The sequence below is a fragment of the Melospiza melodia genome, chromosome 19 (assembly GCF_035770615.1).
Source record: "Melospiza melodia melodia isolate bMelMel2 chromosome 19, bMelMel2.pri, whole genome shotgun sequence".
NCBI classification, from domain to species: domain Eukaryota; kingdom Metazoa; phylum Chordata; class Aves; order Passeriformes; family Passerellidae; genus Melospiza; species Melospiza melodia.
Window position 1 is genome coordinate 2,686,845 of NC_086212.1, and position 16,600 is coordinate 2,703,444.

The 16,600-nt window shown below is 52.3% G+C and overlaps 1 protein-coding gene across 2 annotated transcripts in view; it reads right to left on the reverse strand.

Annotated features, from left to right (window-relative positions):
• RALY (RALY heterogeneous nuclear ribonucleoprotein) overlaps positions 1-16,600 on the reverse strand; it is a 140,645-nt gene that overhangs the window by 13,706 nt on the left and 110,339 nt on the right. For both annotated transcript variants that reach the window (XM_063172149.1, XM_063172148.1), the window contains 2 exons: positions 9,424-9,688; positions 4,913-4,985 (listed from right to left, as the gene is read on the reverse strand). In XM_063172149.1, the coding sequence (XP_063028219.1) occupies positions 4,913-4,985; positions 9,424-9,679 (329 nt within the window). In that variant the 5' untranslated portion in view covers positions 9,680-9,688. The remainder of the gene's footprint in view (positions 1-4,912; positions 4,986-9,423; positions 9,689-16,600) is intronic.

The following is a 16,600-nucleotide window of genomic DNA, read 5'->3' on the forward strand; positions in this document are numbered from 1 at the left end:
CCCAGCACACAGCAGTGCCCTGCTGCTGCCAGCACTGCCCTGGGCACAGCCTGGCACCTGGGAACAAGGGATGCAGCCCTGAATGGGGTGGGCACCTCCATCTCCAGCACTGACCCTGCCCTGAGGTGTTTGGGCACCTCTGCCCTGCTCCTGGGCTTGGCTCCAGCACCAATGGGATGAAGCTCAGCCTCAGATATCTGTAGATCCCACCTGGAGAAGGTTGGAGAAGAGCTGGAGAAGGACAGAGATGCCCAGGAGCCCAGGTGAAGCCTCTTCCCAGAGCAGTCAATCTGCTGGGTGAAATGCCAATGAGCCCTGGTGATGTTACTGCTCTGTGTTATTGCCCATTTCCATGGGATGTGGAACAGAGCTGGGCATGCCTGTGTTCTCCTGGTGGGAATCACTCCTGGCACATCTGCAGGACATCCCAGAGGCACTGAGGGGGGCACACCATGCCTGCACTGCAGGGCAGGGTCCCCAGAACATCTCTGGGTGCAAAACCACCCCAAGGGTGAGGGCTTCTCCTGCCCTGCCCCTGGGTCTTTAGGGGATTGGGAGACATTTCCACCCTTTCAAGAGGAATTATCCCAAGGAGCTGGTCCTGACCTCCCAAAACATGAACCCAGGCTCTGCAGGGCTGCTTGGATTCCTGCTGACTGTGGGGCAGCCCTCAAGGAAGGCAGGAGGCTGGAATGAGGGATTTGGGCAGCCTGTGGCTGTGTGACCCTGCTCTAACTCAGCAGTCACTCACAGATTAACAGATGATGCAGGGAGGCAGGGCTAGATGGTTTTAGCAGCACCCCTGGAATCCCCTAGCAGCATCCCTCAGGCTTTGAGCACAAGGCAGGCCTGCCAGGATGAATCCAGGACAAAAGCTGGTGAAAGGGAGAGCTTTTAGGGGTGATTGATCCTGAAAATTCCACTGCACGTAGAATAAACCATCCTGAGGCTGAGGGATCATTCCTCAGTGACCTGGCAGCTCTGTCTTTGTGTACAGGAATAGATTTTGCTGTTTTTCAATCAGCTGGTGACATTGCAGAATAAAGCAGGGACAACCAGAGTGAAAGGCTGGAGAGCAGGAAGGCTTCAAGGAACACCCTGCTTCCACCTCCTGATGCATTGCCTCTGGTCTGCTGGCCTTCAGCAATCCAACATTCCACTGCCTCAGGTTCAAAATGCAGCTGTTGATAACTGAGGGGTGATTGTTTGCATGTGCTGCCTCTCCATCACATTTGTGGGGCCACTTCTGAGCCTGGAGCTGAAGAGCAAATGTGCATTTGAGCATCTGTGCTTTAATTCCTGCCTGGTATTGCTGATCATGAGTGCCATGGTGAGCTCAGCTCAGCTCCCACCCTTCTGTCATGGCATTACTGCAGTGGAAAGCTGCTTGGAAAATGTGGCACTGATCAAACACATCTTGTGGAGCTGTGTGAGACCCCTTCCTCCTGCACACAGCCAGGGCAGGGGGAAATAAAGAACGTGGGATGAAGCCTGGCATTCCCAAAGTGCTGGGGCTGCTCTGGGCTGGGACATCCCTGCTCACCTCCCCCTCTGCCCCGGGGCTGCTCTCAGCCCTGTCCAAGTGCATTTGGCACTGGGATGTCACTGCCCCAGCACCAGGGCCTGGGAGGGGTTTTTGGAGAGGGGCTGACACCAGCTCTGGGTGTAGCAGGGGATGGATGCCAGGGCTCATGGGCTGTGACATCAGTCAGCAGTGCTTTGTCCCTGCCACCACTTCAGACACCCTCCTGGGGCCACTGAGCTGCAGACAGACACCCAGCAGCTCTTGCTTGGGCTGTCCTCTCTGTCCTTGTGGCCATGGAGCAGCTTCAGCCCCAGCTCTGCAGGGCAGGGCAGGGATTTGTGCCTCCAAAAGCCCAGAGTGGCACTGGCAGAGCCACCTTCCCTTCCCAGCCAGCTGAAAGCACCTGGGTGGCATCTCTGGCACTAACCTGAATGTGGCCCCAAATGCCCCAGGAAATCCTGTCCAGACATTTGCTGTGCAGGCAAAAAAAAATTTTGTCAGAAGGGAGATTTGGAGATTTTGGAGGGGCAGTGAGTGACTCCCCGGGGACACAGTGACAGCAGGGTCTGTGGGGATGGCCAGGGTGCCAGGCAGGAGCATCCAGGATCAGCCCTGTGCAAAGGAATGCTCTGGGAAGTGCCAGAGGGAGGGAGGGAGGGAGCCCCAGAGCTGGGGGAGAGCAGTGATGGCAGCAAGGCTTTGTAGGAAGTGAAGGTGCCTCGTGTGGAGACACCTGAGAAAACTGATGGCGGCACGAGCCTGGGTGGAGGTGGATGGGAACCTACATCCCCAAGGATTTCTGTTTAACACCTGGACACACACCTAGGCTTGTGGATAGGTAAAAATGTCACAGCTGCTGCTTTCTGTACGTTCAAAGTGGAATTTTCCTTGCCTTGCCTTCCCCTCAACCCTCCCATGCAGACTTGGAATGAGGCAAAGCAAAAGCCAGCCTTTGGAAAAATCCTCTGCTCTGTTTAACATGGCACTTCTATAAATTACAGTGCTGTGATTTTTTGAAGTCTAACATTTAGCAAAATTGATGGTGGTTTGGGAAGCTGTAAGCACAGCTCGCTGCAAACCTGGGATCCCTGTTTTCCAGGAGATATCCTAAGTTCTGCCAGTCCAGATGGCAAAGTTTTAATCTGACAGCCAGTTTGGGATGAAATATTGCTGGGAACAGGAGCAGTGCAGTTCTCTGGCCCATATTTTAGCATTTCCATATTTGTGGGAGGGAGCAAACATCTCTCTCAGCAGTCTGAAGTCTGAAATATTGGTCATTGCAGAGGAAGGGATTAGTGCTGCAGGCAGGGCTGAGCAGTAAATGAAAAGCTCGTTAGTGCAAGATGTATGGAAGGAGCTGATGTGTGTGATGGCCCCAGCCCCACGTGAGCAGCCCACAGTGGAGCTGAACTGCAGGACTGGTGTCAGCTCTGCTCCCACCTCCCTCCCCTCAGGTGGAATCCCCTGGGAGCCCAGAGAGCCACGTTGATGAAGATTGCAATGCAAGATGTTTTCTATTACCATCTGTATGGCAGATTATCTTTGTCAAGTGGGCAGTTTGCCTTATCTCTCTCTCTCTGAGTGACCACATTCACTCCTCCCTCGGGAGGGGACATTGCTGATAACAGCTATTGAATGTCCCTGCATGGCTGATAAGAACTACAGCATCCCACTGGGAGATGTGAGCCCAGAGGGAGGAGCCAAGCATTCCTACCTGGATATAATCTGGAGGTCCTGGAACACCAGCACAGCTTCTCCACTGGATTCCCCAGAGGAGCAGCAGCTGCCTCTGCCACTGGATCTTCAGAAGAAGAGACTGCACCTTTCTCCAGGATCCCTGCTCCAGCAGAACCAGCCCTGACACTGCAGGAGGGCTGAGTCACAATTCCAATGGGACTGCTGCCAACACCCTGACCCACAGGGTGTCAGGTTGGGTTCTGACTCTGGCAGTGTTGTTCTAGTGTACTGCATCATTTATTTTATCCTTTTATTTTTTTCTTCCCTATTAAAGAACTGTTATTTCCTGCTCCCATATTTTCACCTGAGAGCCCCTTAATTTAAAATTCATAGCAATTGGGAGGGGTGGGGAGGGTTTACATTCTCCATTTCAGGGGAGGCTCCTGCCTTCCTCAGCAGACTCCTGTCTTTCCAAACCAAGACACATGTCCTATGAGGGCCCAAAGGATGGGAGGAGAAATGTGCCTGAAAGCTGCACAGGGGGAGCTTGGCTGAGAGGCTCCTGGAAGGAACCTGGGGATCCCTGTGGGTGGTGGGAGGCTGCTGGGGCTCTGGCTGTGCCAGAGCTGCATTTTCCAACCAGAATTTGCCATTCCACACCACACCAGTGCAGGACCATGTGGCGGAGTCTGAATCACAAGGTTCTCTTCACCCTTCACACTTTGTTCTTATTTTTCTGGAAAAATCTCCAGTTCTCTCATGATTTCCCTTTTTGCTACACCCACCTATAACCCCAATACTGATTTTAGTCTTTTCCTCCCAACCTCACATCTTCCAACTTCCTACTCAGCCCCTCGGTATCCTCACCATGAGACTGGCATCAAAATCATGACAATTTATGAATAAAGCACATTTGGAGACCTTGTTATTTGGTTTTGGGCACTCCTGATAGACCTTTTCAAGTTTCCGCTTCTGCAACCAGAAGCAAGAACTTAATGAGTTTCTCCTGCATTCCCCTGACTCCAGAGTCTGAAGCTTAAATGAAAATCTTCACCTCTTGTGGAAATGATGATAAATTCCCTCGAGCTGAGGGCTCACTGGCATCTGTAACACACCCCATGTGCCACAGACCTCTCCATGTCCCACCTGCCCCTCCTGTTCCCTTGATCCCTGGGCTGTGCTCCTCAGAACAGGCTCCCCTGGGACTTCCCCCAGCCACCTTCTTGGTTCACCTCCACCTGGCACCCCAAGGGCTTCCCACTTTCCTCCCTTCTCCTCTTTCCCTACATGATCCCTGCTCCCTGTTTTTCCCCCACCCCCAGCACCTCTGTGCCCACTCCTGCTCCCTGGCTGCAGGGGTTGCTCCTCTTGCTCCCCCTCCTCTGCCCACCCTTCTCCAACCCCTGCACAGGTGGGACCATGCCCAGGAGATGTTCCACCACCACTGGGACACTGCCAGGGGAAGGAGCCCTGGGAGCAGCTCTGGGTGTGCCCAGGAGATCTCCCACACCCAGGAGATCTCCCACACCACCACAGGCACTGGCCAGCCCCAGGGGCACTGCCAGGGGAAGGATCCCTGTGAGCAGCTCTGGGTGTGCAGCAGTGCCCAGGCTGCTGGGGGCAGGCAGCAGGGAGCTCAGGGCAGGGGTTGGGGGGTGCTGGAGGGCAAACCCAGCTCAAGAGACCTCACCCACTGTGGTGAACACCTACCTGTACAAGGCAGAGGCTGCTCTCTTCAGCCCTTTGGGTCTGTTTGGTTTGGGCTCCCCGGCCATGTTGATGTCTGCAAGGAAGGGACACGCAGCTGTGACAATCCCTGCCCACCTCCATCTGCACCCCCAGGGAGCTGGGGTGGTGCACACAGCCCTGCCACAGAGAAATGAGCTCCCCCAACCACTGCCACCTGCTCTGGCACAGCTGGGGCTCCACAGGAAGGTGAATAAATCCCTGCATTTGAAAAACCTCCTCCTTTTCCTTTCCAGAGCCACTCACCATTCCCTGAGCAGTCAGCGCCCTGCACATGGTCCTGTCCACACACACAGACCCAGGACAGCTTTCCTGGGAGAATTCAGTGTGATTAGGTAAAATTCAGTGCTGAGTGCTGAGCATGCACCCTTGGATCCTCTGGGAATAACCAGGAATGCTGGGCACTGCCAGCTGGGCACTGCTGTGGGTCTGGCACTGTTAAACTGTGCATGGCGCCCCTGCCTGAGCTGCTTTAGGGGCAGCATCTTCTGCCAGGGAAGGGGAGAATGAGCTCCTCTAATGCCCTGAGGGATTGTCACTCCTTGGCCATGGTGCCAAACGTGCTTCTGATGTGAGAATAAAGTGACACAGCCAATTCCATGGAGCTGCTGAGAGCCTGGCAATCCAACATTGGGTGTGGAGCCAGAATTCTGAGAGGGGAGTGGTGGCAAATGCCCCACTGCCTTCCCAATCAGCCCTAAACCCTGCTGGTTCTTCAGGTCCTGTGTGCATGAAGAGGTGCCAGACATCTGGGCAGGTCAGATCTGAGCTGAGCAAGGATTTCCTCATGTGGACCAGCACTGGCAAGTCCACCATGAAACCATGGCCCACAGACATGGCAGGAATAAACAGAAAGGAGAATTTATATAAAAAACCCTCGTATTTCAAAAATCCAAGTAGTGGAAGGTGGGGGAGTAACAGAGCAGCTGCTGAGTCCATGGCGTTGGTAAAAAGCCTCTTCATCAGCTGGTGTGAGGCCAGTGATCCCCAGGAGCTCAGAGGAGCCACCCCTGTGTTTCTGGAAAAGGCTGGCTGGGTTCAGGAGACTCTTCCTCACAGCTGGGTCACCCACTGAACATGCTGGTCCTCAGGGCTGTGCCCTGACCTGCCCTGAGGGTCCCCCAGAGAGAACCAGGGGCTGAGTGTCCCACCCATGGGCACATCCTGCAGCTCCATGAGACCAGTGCCCCACAGGAGCTTTGGGATGGACCAGAGAGGTGGTGGGAGAAGAAGGTCCCAGCGTGGTTTGGGTTGGAAGAAATCTCCCCTGAAAGCCCATCCCATCCCATCCCATCCCATCCCATCCCATCCCATCCCATCCCATCCCATCCCATCCCATCCCATCCCATCCCATCCCATCCCATCCCATCCCATCCCATCCCATCCCATCCCACCCCCTGCCATGGCAGGGACACCTCCCACTGTCCCAGGCTGCTCCCAGCCCTGTCCAGCCTGGGCACTGCCAGGGATCCAGGGGCAGCCACAGCTGCTCTGGGCACCCTGTGCCAGGGCCTGCCCACCCTCACAGGGAGGAATTCCTTCAGTGATGCCTTGTTTTCTGCTACCTCCACCTTAGGGGCATCTAACCAACTTGGAGCACATCAGGCCATTCAAAACTTTTGGTTTTTCATGTTTTATGAAGGGATTTTATGAGGAAATGTGGACAGCTGGGTCCACACCCCCTCAAAATCCAGAGCCTACAAAGTGATCCAAAGGAACATCTTGCTGACTTGGGTATAACCTGGAAAATCCTCTGCAGTAGCACAGGGTGGCTGCAGCAGTGCTGCATGAGCTGAGCAGGAGGAGCACAGGCTGCACACACAGGACACAGCTCTGGAGGGCATGGACACACTCCCACTGCCCAGGCCTTGCTGTGCAACTCCTTGGTGCCTTTCAGGCTCTGTCAAGAGGGGCAGGCAGATCAAAGGCAGCTGAGCTGGCATCTTGTCCAGGACATGAACAGGACACCCAGCTATCACACAGTCCTTCTGCCTCCTTCTGGAATTCCAGGCCTTTGGGACCAGCAGAGATCACAGGTTTTCTGAGAGGAGGTTTTCCCCGCAGCAAACCTTTCATCTCTCTCTTCAGCCAAGTGAGCAGGTACTCCCTGTCTCTTGGCCACATCTCCTCTGTCTGGAGCACCACAAGGAGCTCCTGGGCTCCCCCAGGCCCTCTCCATCCTGTCTCAGGCTGCACATGTGGGCAACATCTGGGCTGGAAGTGTTCCTGGCAGGCTGAGCTCTGCCCGGTCTGCAGCTCCACTCTCTGGAGCTTGAGAGAAGTGAGCAGAAGTTTCTGGTATCTGGATAAACCTCAGAGGAAGCAGCATGGCCTCAGCACAACTTCCCATGTCAGGCTGTGCCAGCAGCATGGTGGGAATGGGCTGCAAATTGCTTTGCTGGGTGTGCAATGCTGCAGCAGGCTTGGAAATAATAATTTTTCACTAAAAATCAACATTTTTCATTAAAAATCCTCTCCCCAGTTCCAATTCTCAGCTTGGAGCTGGTGATACCTCAGAGCAATCTGAAAAAGCAAAGATGCAGCTGGGGGGATTTGCTTGTTAGTTCTCATGCCACAGCAGTGCAGACTGGGGGAAGTTCCCTTGTTTAACATTGGCTGGCTGAAGTCAGGCTGAGCTGCTCTGGAGATCCTGACAGGCTGAGGGTAAGGCTGGTCCTGAAGGGAATCACTGAATCACAGAATGGGTTGGGTTGGGTTGGAAGGGACCTTAAAGCTCATCCAGTGCCACCTCTGCCATGGCAGGGACACCTTCCACTGTCCCAGGTGCTCCAAGCCCTGTGCAGCCTGGCCTTGGGCACTGCCAGGGATCCAGGGGCACCACAGCTGCTCTGGGCACCCTGTGCCAGGGCCTCAGCACCCTCACAGGGAATAATTCCTTCCCAATATCCCATCTGTCCCTGTCCTCTGGCAGTGGGAGCCATTCCCCTTGTCCTATCCATGTCTTTGATATCAGGCAATCTTTCCCCACCCTTGTTCTTCCCCAGCAGTTCCAGGACAAGGCCCTGGGATGATCCAGAACTCTGCTTTTGCTGTTTGGCTCCTCCAATCACAGCCCAGAGCTGAGGTTTTGGACCACAGTGCCACATGTGCCTTGATCCCATCCCACAGGGCAGCTGGCAGCCTCCAGCCCCTGCCTGGGGGTGCTGTTGGAATGCTGTTCTCCAGCTCTGTGCCTGGCCATGGATCCTGCTGACCCTTGTCACTCTGGCCCTGCTGGGTCATCACTGGGTCAGCCCTGACCCTGTCTGCAGACCCACCATCCCAGTCTGACCAGGCTGGAGAGCAGCATTCCAGCAGAATTCAATCCTCTCACTGTGTCAGCTGTTTAGACAAAGAGACCGACCACCAAAATATTACCTCCTTATAAGAATTATCCTGAGTTTCATTTCCAAAAAATGGGGGAAAAGGCCACAGCACAGCCCATCCAGGAGGTGAATGGAGACAAAGGCCACAGCACAGCCCATCCAGGAGGTGAATGGAGACAAAGGCCACAGCACAGCCCAGCCCTCCCTGGGGCTGATGGAGATAAAGGCAACATCACAGCCACAGCACAGGCCTCCCAACAGGCTACTGGGGAAAAAGGAGGCAGCACAGCCCTCCCAGTGGGCTACTGGGGGAAAACACCACAGGACAGCACAGCACAGCCCTCACAGCCAGTTATTGGGGGAAAAGGCCACAGCACAGCCCACACAGTGGGCTACAGGGAAGAAGGCCATAGGACAGCCCTCCAAGGGGCTGCTAGGGGGAAAGGTCACAGCACAGCCACAGCACAGCCCTCCCAGTGGGCTACTGGGGGCAAAGGCCACAGGGCAGCCCTCCCATAGGGCTGCTGGAGATAAAGGCCACAGCACAGTCCACCCAGGGGGCTGCTAGGGGGAAAGGCCACAGGACAGCTCACCCAGCAGGCTACCGGGGGACAAGGCCACAGGACAGCCAGCCCAGGGGGCTACTGGGGGACAAGGCCACAGGACAGCCAGCCCAGGGGGCTACCGGGGGACAAGGCCACAGGACAGCCAGCCCAGGGGGCTACTGGGGAAAATGGCCACAGGACAGACACAGCAGAGCCCATCCAGCAGGCTACTGGGGAAAAAGGCCACAGCACAGCCCAGCCCAGCCCTGCCAGGGGCTGCTGGAGATAAAGGCCAAGCACAGCCACAGCCCAGCACAGCCCTCCCAGCAGGCTACAGGGAAAAGAACACAGGACAGCCCAGCACAGCCCTCACAGGGGCTGCTGGAGATAAAGGCCGAGCACAGCCACAGCCCAGCACAGCCCTCACAGGGGCTGCTGGAGATAAAGGCCAAGCACAGCCACAGCCCAGCACAGCCCTCACAGGGGCTGCTGGAGATAAAGGCCAAGCCCGGCCCAGCCCAGCCCTCCCCGGAGCTGCAGGCCGCAGCAGGCCAGGGCCCTCCTCCACTCCCTCCATCCCTCCCTGGCTCCGTCCGTGACTCACCCAGGCTCTGGCCGGCCAGCACGCGGCCGTTCTCGCCCAGCACGGCGGCGCGCGCGTGCCGCTCGTTGGAGTACTGCACGAAGGCGTAGCCCTTGTGCACGGAGCAGCCGACCACGCGGCCGTACTTGGAGAAGATGGTCTCCACATCCGACTTCTTCACCACCGCCGTGTTCAGGTTGCCGATGAACACCCGCGAGTTGATGGACTTGGGGTCATTCTTGTTGGTGATGTTGCTGGTCTGCACCTTCAAGGACATCTTGGATGCCTGCAAGGAGAGGTGGGGAGGCAGGAGGGTGTGAGGAGGAATTCACAGAGAAAAGGGTAGGGAGCAAAGTTCTCAGAAGCAGCTCCTCAATTTCAGCTGGTCAGATCCCATCTCTGGGAGCCCCTGGGTGTTGGGAGACCACTGGCACAGTCAATCCTGAATTCAATATATTTTCAATTCAATCTAAATTCTTGATTCTAGAAATCAATTGATCAGGCTGGCACCCGGTTGGTTTTGTGCAGGGCCAGGAGCCATTTTGGCTCCTCAGGGATGTTTGTGGGAAATGGATTTGTAGAAAATTCTTCAAACTTGACAGAAGCAGCTAAAGCTGATAGGCCAAGAAATGCTTATAGTTTATTGTAATTAAGAAATTTATTATAAAGACATAAATTATAACAAGCAAGGAGCTGAACTTCAATAATGCTTGTGAGTCCCTTCCAACTCAGGGCGTTCTGTGATTCTAAGGTTGCTTTTAGGGGAGAAACCAAGATTTAAATCCATTTCACATCTAAGTGAAAGCTTTAATGCTTTCATACCAAAGCTTTTACCTGTCTGTGCTAAACCACAATTCAAAGAACTCTTTGTGAAGCAGTTTGCATCCAGCACCTTGGTTCATGCCCACTTTTCCAGGCTTTCCCCTGCCAACACTGCCCAGCCCTCACCATGCACAGGGATGGGTTTGTCCCTGTGAGGCCACACTCGCACCTGGAAGAGGACTTGGGATTGCTGGATATAAACAAAGTGGTGTAAGCAGTGATCAGCCCACGTGCTCCTGCTGGCACCTGCACTGCATTTCCTGCACGCCAGGCTTTGGGCTGGACTTTGTGCAAACAGGAGGTGTCACTGTTAGCCTGGAAATCACCATCACAGCAGCTGGGAGCCACTCCAACCCCTTCTCGGGGCTGCCAGGCAGGACAGGATCCTCCTTGGGATCCTTGGACATGTTCTTCTTCTTCTTCTTCTTAGCCTCCATCTTCTGCTGTGATGGTGGCACTTTTGGATTGGTTTAGAGGAGAGACAAACTGTCTAACATAGGTGATAGGTATTGGAAAATGATTGTAAATAAAGTACAGCCAGTTTTTAGTATAAAAAGATAACACCACCCTGAGGGTGGTCAGTGTGCCTTAACCCGACCTGCTACACAGATCTCAGCAGGACAGACAGACAATGTATTAGATAAGAGCAAATAAACAACCTTGAGAACAGAGCCAAGGAATCCCATCTTCTTCTTTGGCTGGGAAAAAGAGACTTTCTAACACCTTGGGGTCATCTCAGAGACCTTGTCACCCTTGGCATTCCAGTGGCCCTGGGGCCACCCTGGGACACAGAGGGGGCAGAGCCCACCAGCTGCTTGCTCTGCTGTGTCCACTGAGAGAATTAAAAATGAAATAAAGGCTCAGCTGGGAGCCAGAGCCACAGTGACTTGTGAGCCGAAAGTGAACAGCTCCTCTCTTCACTGCTGAGGTGCATTTTGCGTTATGGAACAAGAAAGAAACTTCAGAGTGTGACAGGGAAGTGGTACAATAAATCAGAACATCACAGATTGTGGGGTTATTTAACAATCACAGGTCTGTGCAGGGATGTGCCTGGGCTGATGGGAGGTGGGACAGGGCCACCAGATGGCCAGGGCAGGGTCAGGCAGGGTGATGGCCACGCTGCTGGCAGGGCTGGGCAGGGGGACCTGGTGGCTCTGCAGATGGAGCTCTCCAGGGCCACTGCCCATGCAGGCAGCAGGGACAAGGCAAGGCCAAGGCTGGGGAATGCTCAGGGGGTTTGGGCCCCACCACTGGTGTCTCACCACCCCCTGAGCCCTGCAGCCTGTGCATGGTGCTCTGCTGCTGCCACACACGAGCCGGGAATCCCCTGCAGAAATCAGCCTCCCTTTCTCCTCTGTGGATTTCTTCTTAAACACAGCACCCACTGGGCACCACTTACTGGCCTCCTTCCTCTAACAACTTGAAAAGGGCATTTTCACCATGGCTGTAAATATTTCATACTCTATCCCTGCATTCCAGCAGGGAATGTGTGTCCAGGTGGGATCCAGCAGAGCCATCAGCTGGGGGGCAGAGTGGCCTCTCCAGCCAGCCTGGAACACCCAGCAGAGCTGGGTCGGAGCAGATGTGTTTGTTTCTGTGGGTCAGAAACACCCACACAGCACACACACATATTCCTGGGAATTCCAGGACATCCCAGTAACCACTGCTGCCATCAGCAGGGGCATTTCCACAGCTCTGAGTTCATCTTTCAACTGCCACAAGATGAGCTAGAAATGGAAAAAATACAAAAGGCAACAAGGAATAACACTTGGACATGAATAAATGAAAGGTGCAAAGGGGTTCTTCACCTCCAGCACCCCAGAGAACATCCAGGACAGAGTATCAGGATTATCCCAGTTTTCTGCAAGGGAAACTGAGCTCCAGAAAGGAGAGGTCTGGGATGCAGGGATGTGTGCTCCCAGCCTCACCAAAGCCTCCAGAGATAGCGCAGTGGCACTCCCAGTCCCAAATGCCCCAAAGACACAAGGAGACTTATGGATGAGATTGCTAGGAGTAAGATAGATTCTTTCCTTTCCCTTTCCCTTTCCCTTTCCCTTTCCCTTTCCCTTTCCCTTTCCCTTTCCCTTTCCCTTTCCCTTTCCCTTTCCCTTTCCTTCCTCAAATCACAGAATCACTTGAGGTGGAAGGGACCATAAAGCCCATCCAGGGCCACTCCTGCCATGGCAGGGACACCTTCCACTGTCCCAGGTGCTCCCAGCCCTGTCCAGCCTGGCCTTGGGCACTGCCAGGGATCCAGGGGCAGCCACAGCTGCTCTGGGCACCCTGCTCCTGTTTGGTTGTTTTTAATTTTTCCTTTAAGCTGAAAAAAGGCAGTTTTGAGACAGGGGATTGCCCTGCCCAGCTTCATGGGCCACCCCCAGTGCCAGCCAGCCCTCCCTGGGGAGCCCTGAGCCATTTCCTAGCCAGTCCCCAGTCATGAGAGCCCAGCTCAGAAGTTTGGTTTAATAACCAACACAAACCCTGCACTCTTTTCAATAACTCCTGAGTCCCCAGCAAGCCCTGCACACAGACCTGGAGGCTCAGGAAGATCCTGCTCACTGCTGTGGGCTCCAATAAACACAATCAGCTGGGAGGAAAAAAAACAGTGCTTGGGTTTTCTGGGGAAAACACCTTCAATCCTCCCAAACATGAGTGTTAAAGGGCTGGGAAGTTATTAAAAAAAGGGGGTAGACAAAGATGGCACAATTATTAGACTGGTTCTGCAGGCCCAGGGCTGTATTTATATACATTTTAGGGGGATATTTGCTGCGCTTAGAGCTGGGAAGGCTGGAAAGGTGGAGATGAGCAGGAGCCAGACTGAAGCTGTGGGGTCCCTCTGCAAACCCTGCTCCCCCTGTAAGTGCAACCAGGCACATCCCAGGAGGGGAGGAACCTTTCCCTGCAGGCAGAGCAGGTCCTGGCGTCCCTCCAGTGCCACTCTGGGCTGTCCCCTCCTGACTGACAAGGGGATCCTTCCACACGGCCTGTGAATTTCTCCCAGCACTTCCCAGGGCTCCATCACGGAATCATTAAGGTTGGAGAACACCTCTGAGATCATCAGGTGCAAGCATCCACCCAGCACCACCCAAACCCCATCCCCAAGTACCACATCTCAAGGTTTCTTGATCCCTTCCAGGGATGGTGACCCCACCCCTGCCCTGGGCAGCCTGTGCCAATGCTCCACAACCCTTTCCATGAGGAAATTGTTCCCAACATCCAAACTAAACCTCCTGTGGCACTGCTTGAGGCCATCAGCATCCCACCCATCCAGTGGCAGCCCCTGAGCTCCTAGTCCTCTGGAGGTGGCACCAAGCCCCTGCTGGGGACCCCCTCAGGGTGGTGTTATCTTTTTATACTAAAAACCAGGTGTACATTATTTACAATAATTTTCCAGTACCTATCACCTATGTTAGACAGTCTGTCTCTACTGTAAACCAATCCAAAAGTGCCACCATCACCCAGAAGATGGAGGACAAGAAGAAAGGAGGACAAGGCACGCCCAAATCCCTCCACCTTGGCTTCTGAATCTCCCATTCTAAAAACACTCAATTCTATTTTTCTACCTTGTCACAAAATAACTACTATTCTATTTAAAGTCTCCTGGTTTGTAAGCCCTCACGTAAAGCTGGTAATTGTTTCCATGGGTTAAAATCGAAGCCACAGGTGTTGTTGACTCCATGCCAAGGTCTCTGAGCGTCCTGGGTTCTGTCTGTCCGTGCTGCAGTGGGGGAGCTGCCCCCACCCTGCTGCCCCTGCCAGCCCCACTGTGGGATCTCAGCACCTCAGGATGAGGTGCAGAGTGGCCGAGACCACCCTTGGGGGGCTCGGGAGCCCTGGAATGTTGCCAGAAGTGTCTGGTGGCTGGACTTTGATCCTACACGGGAGACGACACCTGTATGAGGATGGGAGGATTTCACTGGGTGAATGGTGAAGGGATAAGTTAATTAGAGTGTGAAACACAGGGTTTAAGATTTCTGTACAGGGGGGTCTAGAGAAGTAAGATGGAGGAATTGGGGCGTGTCCTGTCCTCCTTCTTCTTCTTCTTCTTGGCCTCCATCTTCTGTGGTGATGGTGGCACTTTGGGATTGGTTATTACTAAAAGTGCACAGGTCAATAAGGGTAAAAGGTATTGGGGAAAATTGATAAATATTGTATACGTAATTTTGAGTATAAAGATAGGTGACCACCCCGGGGGCTCTCAGTGTGCTCATGGCTGGCTGCTGTGCAGACCTCTGTCGGGCCGAGAGAAAATCTTTTAGATAAACAACTAATAAACACCGAGACCGAGAAAAAACCTGAAGCCTCTTCTCGTCCTTTGGAGCACGGGCTGCCCAAGGCCACCCCGGGCCTTTCCAGGCCATAAAACAGCCAAGAAACCAACACCCCACCTGGCTGTGCCAGCATCAGGGCAGGGCAGGGCAGGGCAGGGCAGGGCAGGGCAGGGCAGGGCAGGGCAGGGCAGGGCAGGGAAGGGAAGGGAAGGGAAGGGAAGGGAAGGGAAGGGAAGGGAAGGGAAGGGAAGGGAAGGGAAGGGAAGGGAAGGGAAGGGAAGGGAAGGGAAGGGAAGGGAAGGGAAGGGAAGGGAAGGGAAGGGAAGGGAAGGGAAGGGCACGTGTCCTGCAGGGTGCCAGCACTAATCCAGCCTGCCCTGGCAGATGTGGCTCTGCAGGGGGGTGGCTCCAGCCCTGCCCACGCTGACGCACGGGGAGCAGCCGGGGCTGGCACGGGGCTGGTGCCACCTGTGCTGCTGCCTCTGTGCCAAGGGCAGGGGCAGCTCCTTTACCCCTCTGCTCTGCAGTGATGGCCGCACAAGTCTGAGGATACAAATATACCTTCCACAAAACCTATATCTATATCTATATCTATATCTTTATCTATGTCTATATCTATATCTGTATCTATATCTATATCTATCTTCCACAAAACCAAAATATTTAAAATAAAAAATATGTATTTCACAAAACCAAAATTAAATACATCTCACAAAACCAATATATATATATATATATATTCCATAAAACCAAAAAAATGCATACAAAATACATATATATTCCACAAAACCAAAAAAAAATTTATTTCACAAAACCAAAAAATATGTATTCCCCAAAAACATAATATAACATAAATTTATTTCACAAAACCAATAAAAATTTATTTCACAAAACAAAAAAAATCCACAAAATGAAAAAATATATGTATTCCACAAAACAAAAAAATAAATCTATTTCACAAAACTAAAATATATAAAATAAAAAAAATTCACAAAACCAAAAAATATGTATTTCCCAAACAAAACAAAAAAAATTCACAAAACCAAAAAAATATAAATTTCACAAAACCAAAAAATTTATATATGTACTTTACAAAACCAAAAACAATATATTTCACAAAACCAAAAAATAAAATAGCATAATTTAACATAAAAAAAATTTAAAACAGTACAAAAACTTTTTAATATAACTAGCAAGCTATAAAACCACTAAAAACCAAAACACACCTCTATATAAAGCACACATTAAAAAATTACATCCTCCCCAAAAAACCCACCTTAATTTTAAAACTAAAATCCTCTTATAAACTATAAAAACCCCTTTTCCCAACAACACATAAAACTGTAGAAAAAATTAAAAATTCAAATTAATCTTAAATAAAAACTTCTATACCAAAATAAATAAATAAATAATAAAATAATTACAATCCCATTAAAAATATAAAAATAAAATAAAAGCTGGTCAGCCCTGGCAGATGCAGGGCTGTGCCCAAACACTGGGGACAGAAGTAGCTCCCCCAGTTCTCCTTCAGCTCTCCACCATGCTCTGCAAAGAGCCTTATTTTTGAATTTTTAATTAAAACAAGTCATTTCAAACTGCAGAAATCCTGCCAATCCTTTGAAAAGCTGGCTCTGGTTTAAATTTCTGAAATCCCCTGTAACAGAGCCATAAATAATCAATAGCTGTTTAAATAAGTATTTAATCAGCTGTTAAAGGTACAATAGTCACAAAGTCTGTCAGGTCAGCACTCAGTTTATGGCTGTGGCTCGTTACCATCTGCCCTATGTATTATTTATGCCTGTAGAAGATTAAAAATCTATTCATTAGAGCATTAAATCCTTCCTAATAAGGGTGATAAAGGATGACCTAGAGCTGGGCAGTGTCCAAGCAGGCCCTGCTCCTCACCCTGCCTTGTGTGCACACGGCTGGGGCTCCCCCAAAAGCTGCACAGAATTCACAGAACTCATAGAATTCACAGAATTCCCACAATGACCAGGTTGGAAGAGACCTTCAAGACCATCGAGTCCAACCCAGCCCCAGCCCCTCACCCAAACCCTGGCACCCAGTGCCACATCCAGGCTTTGTTAAACACACCCAGGGATGGG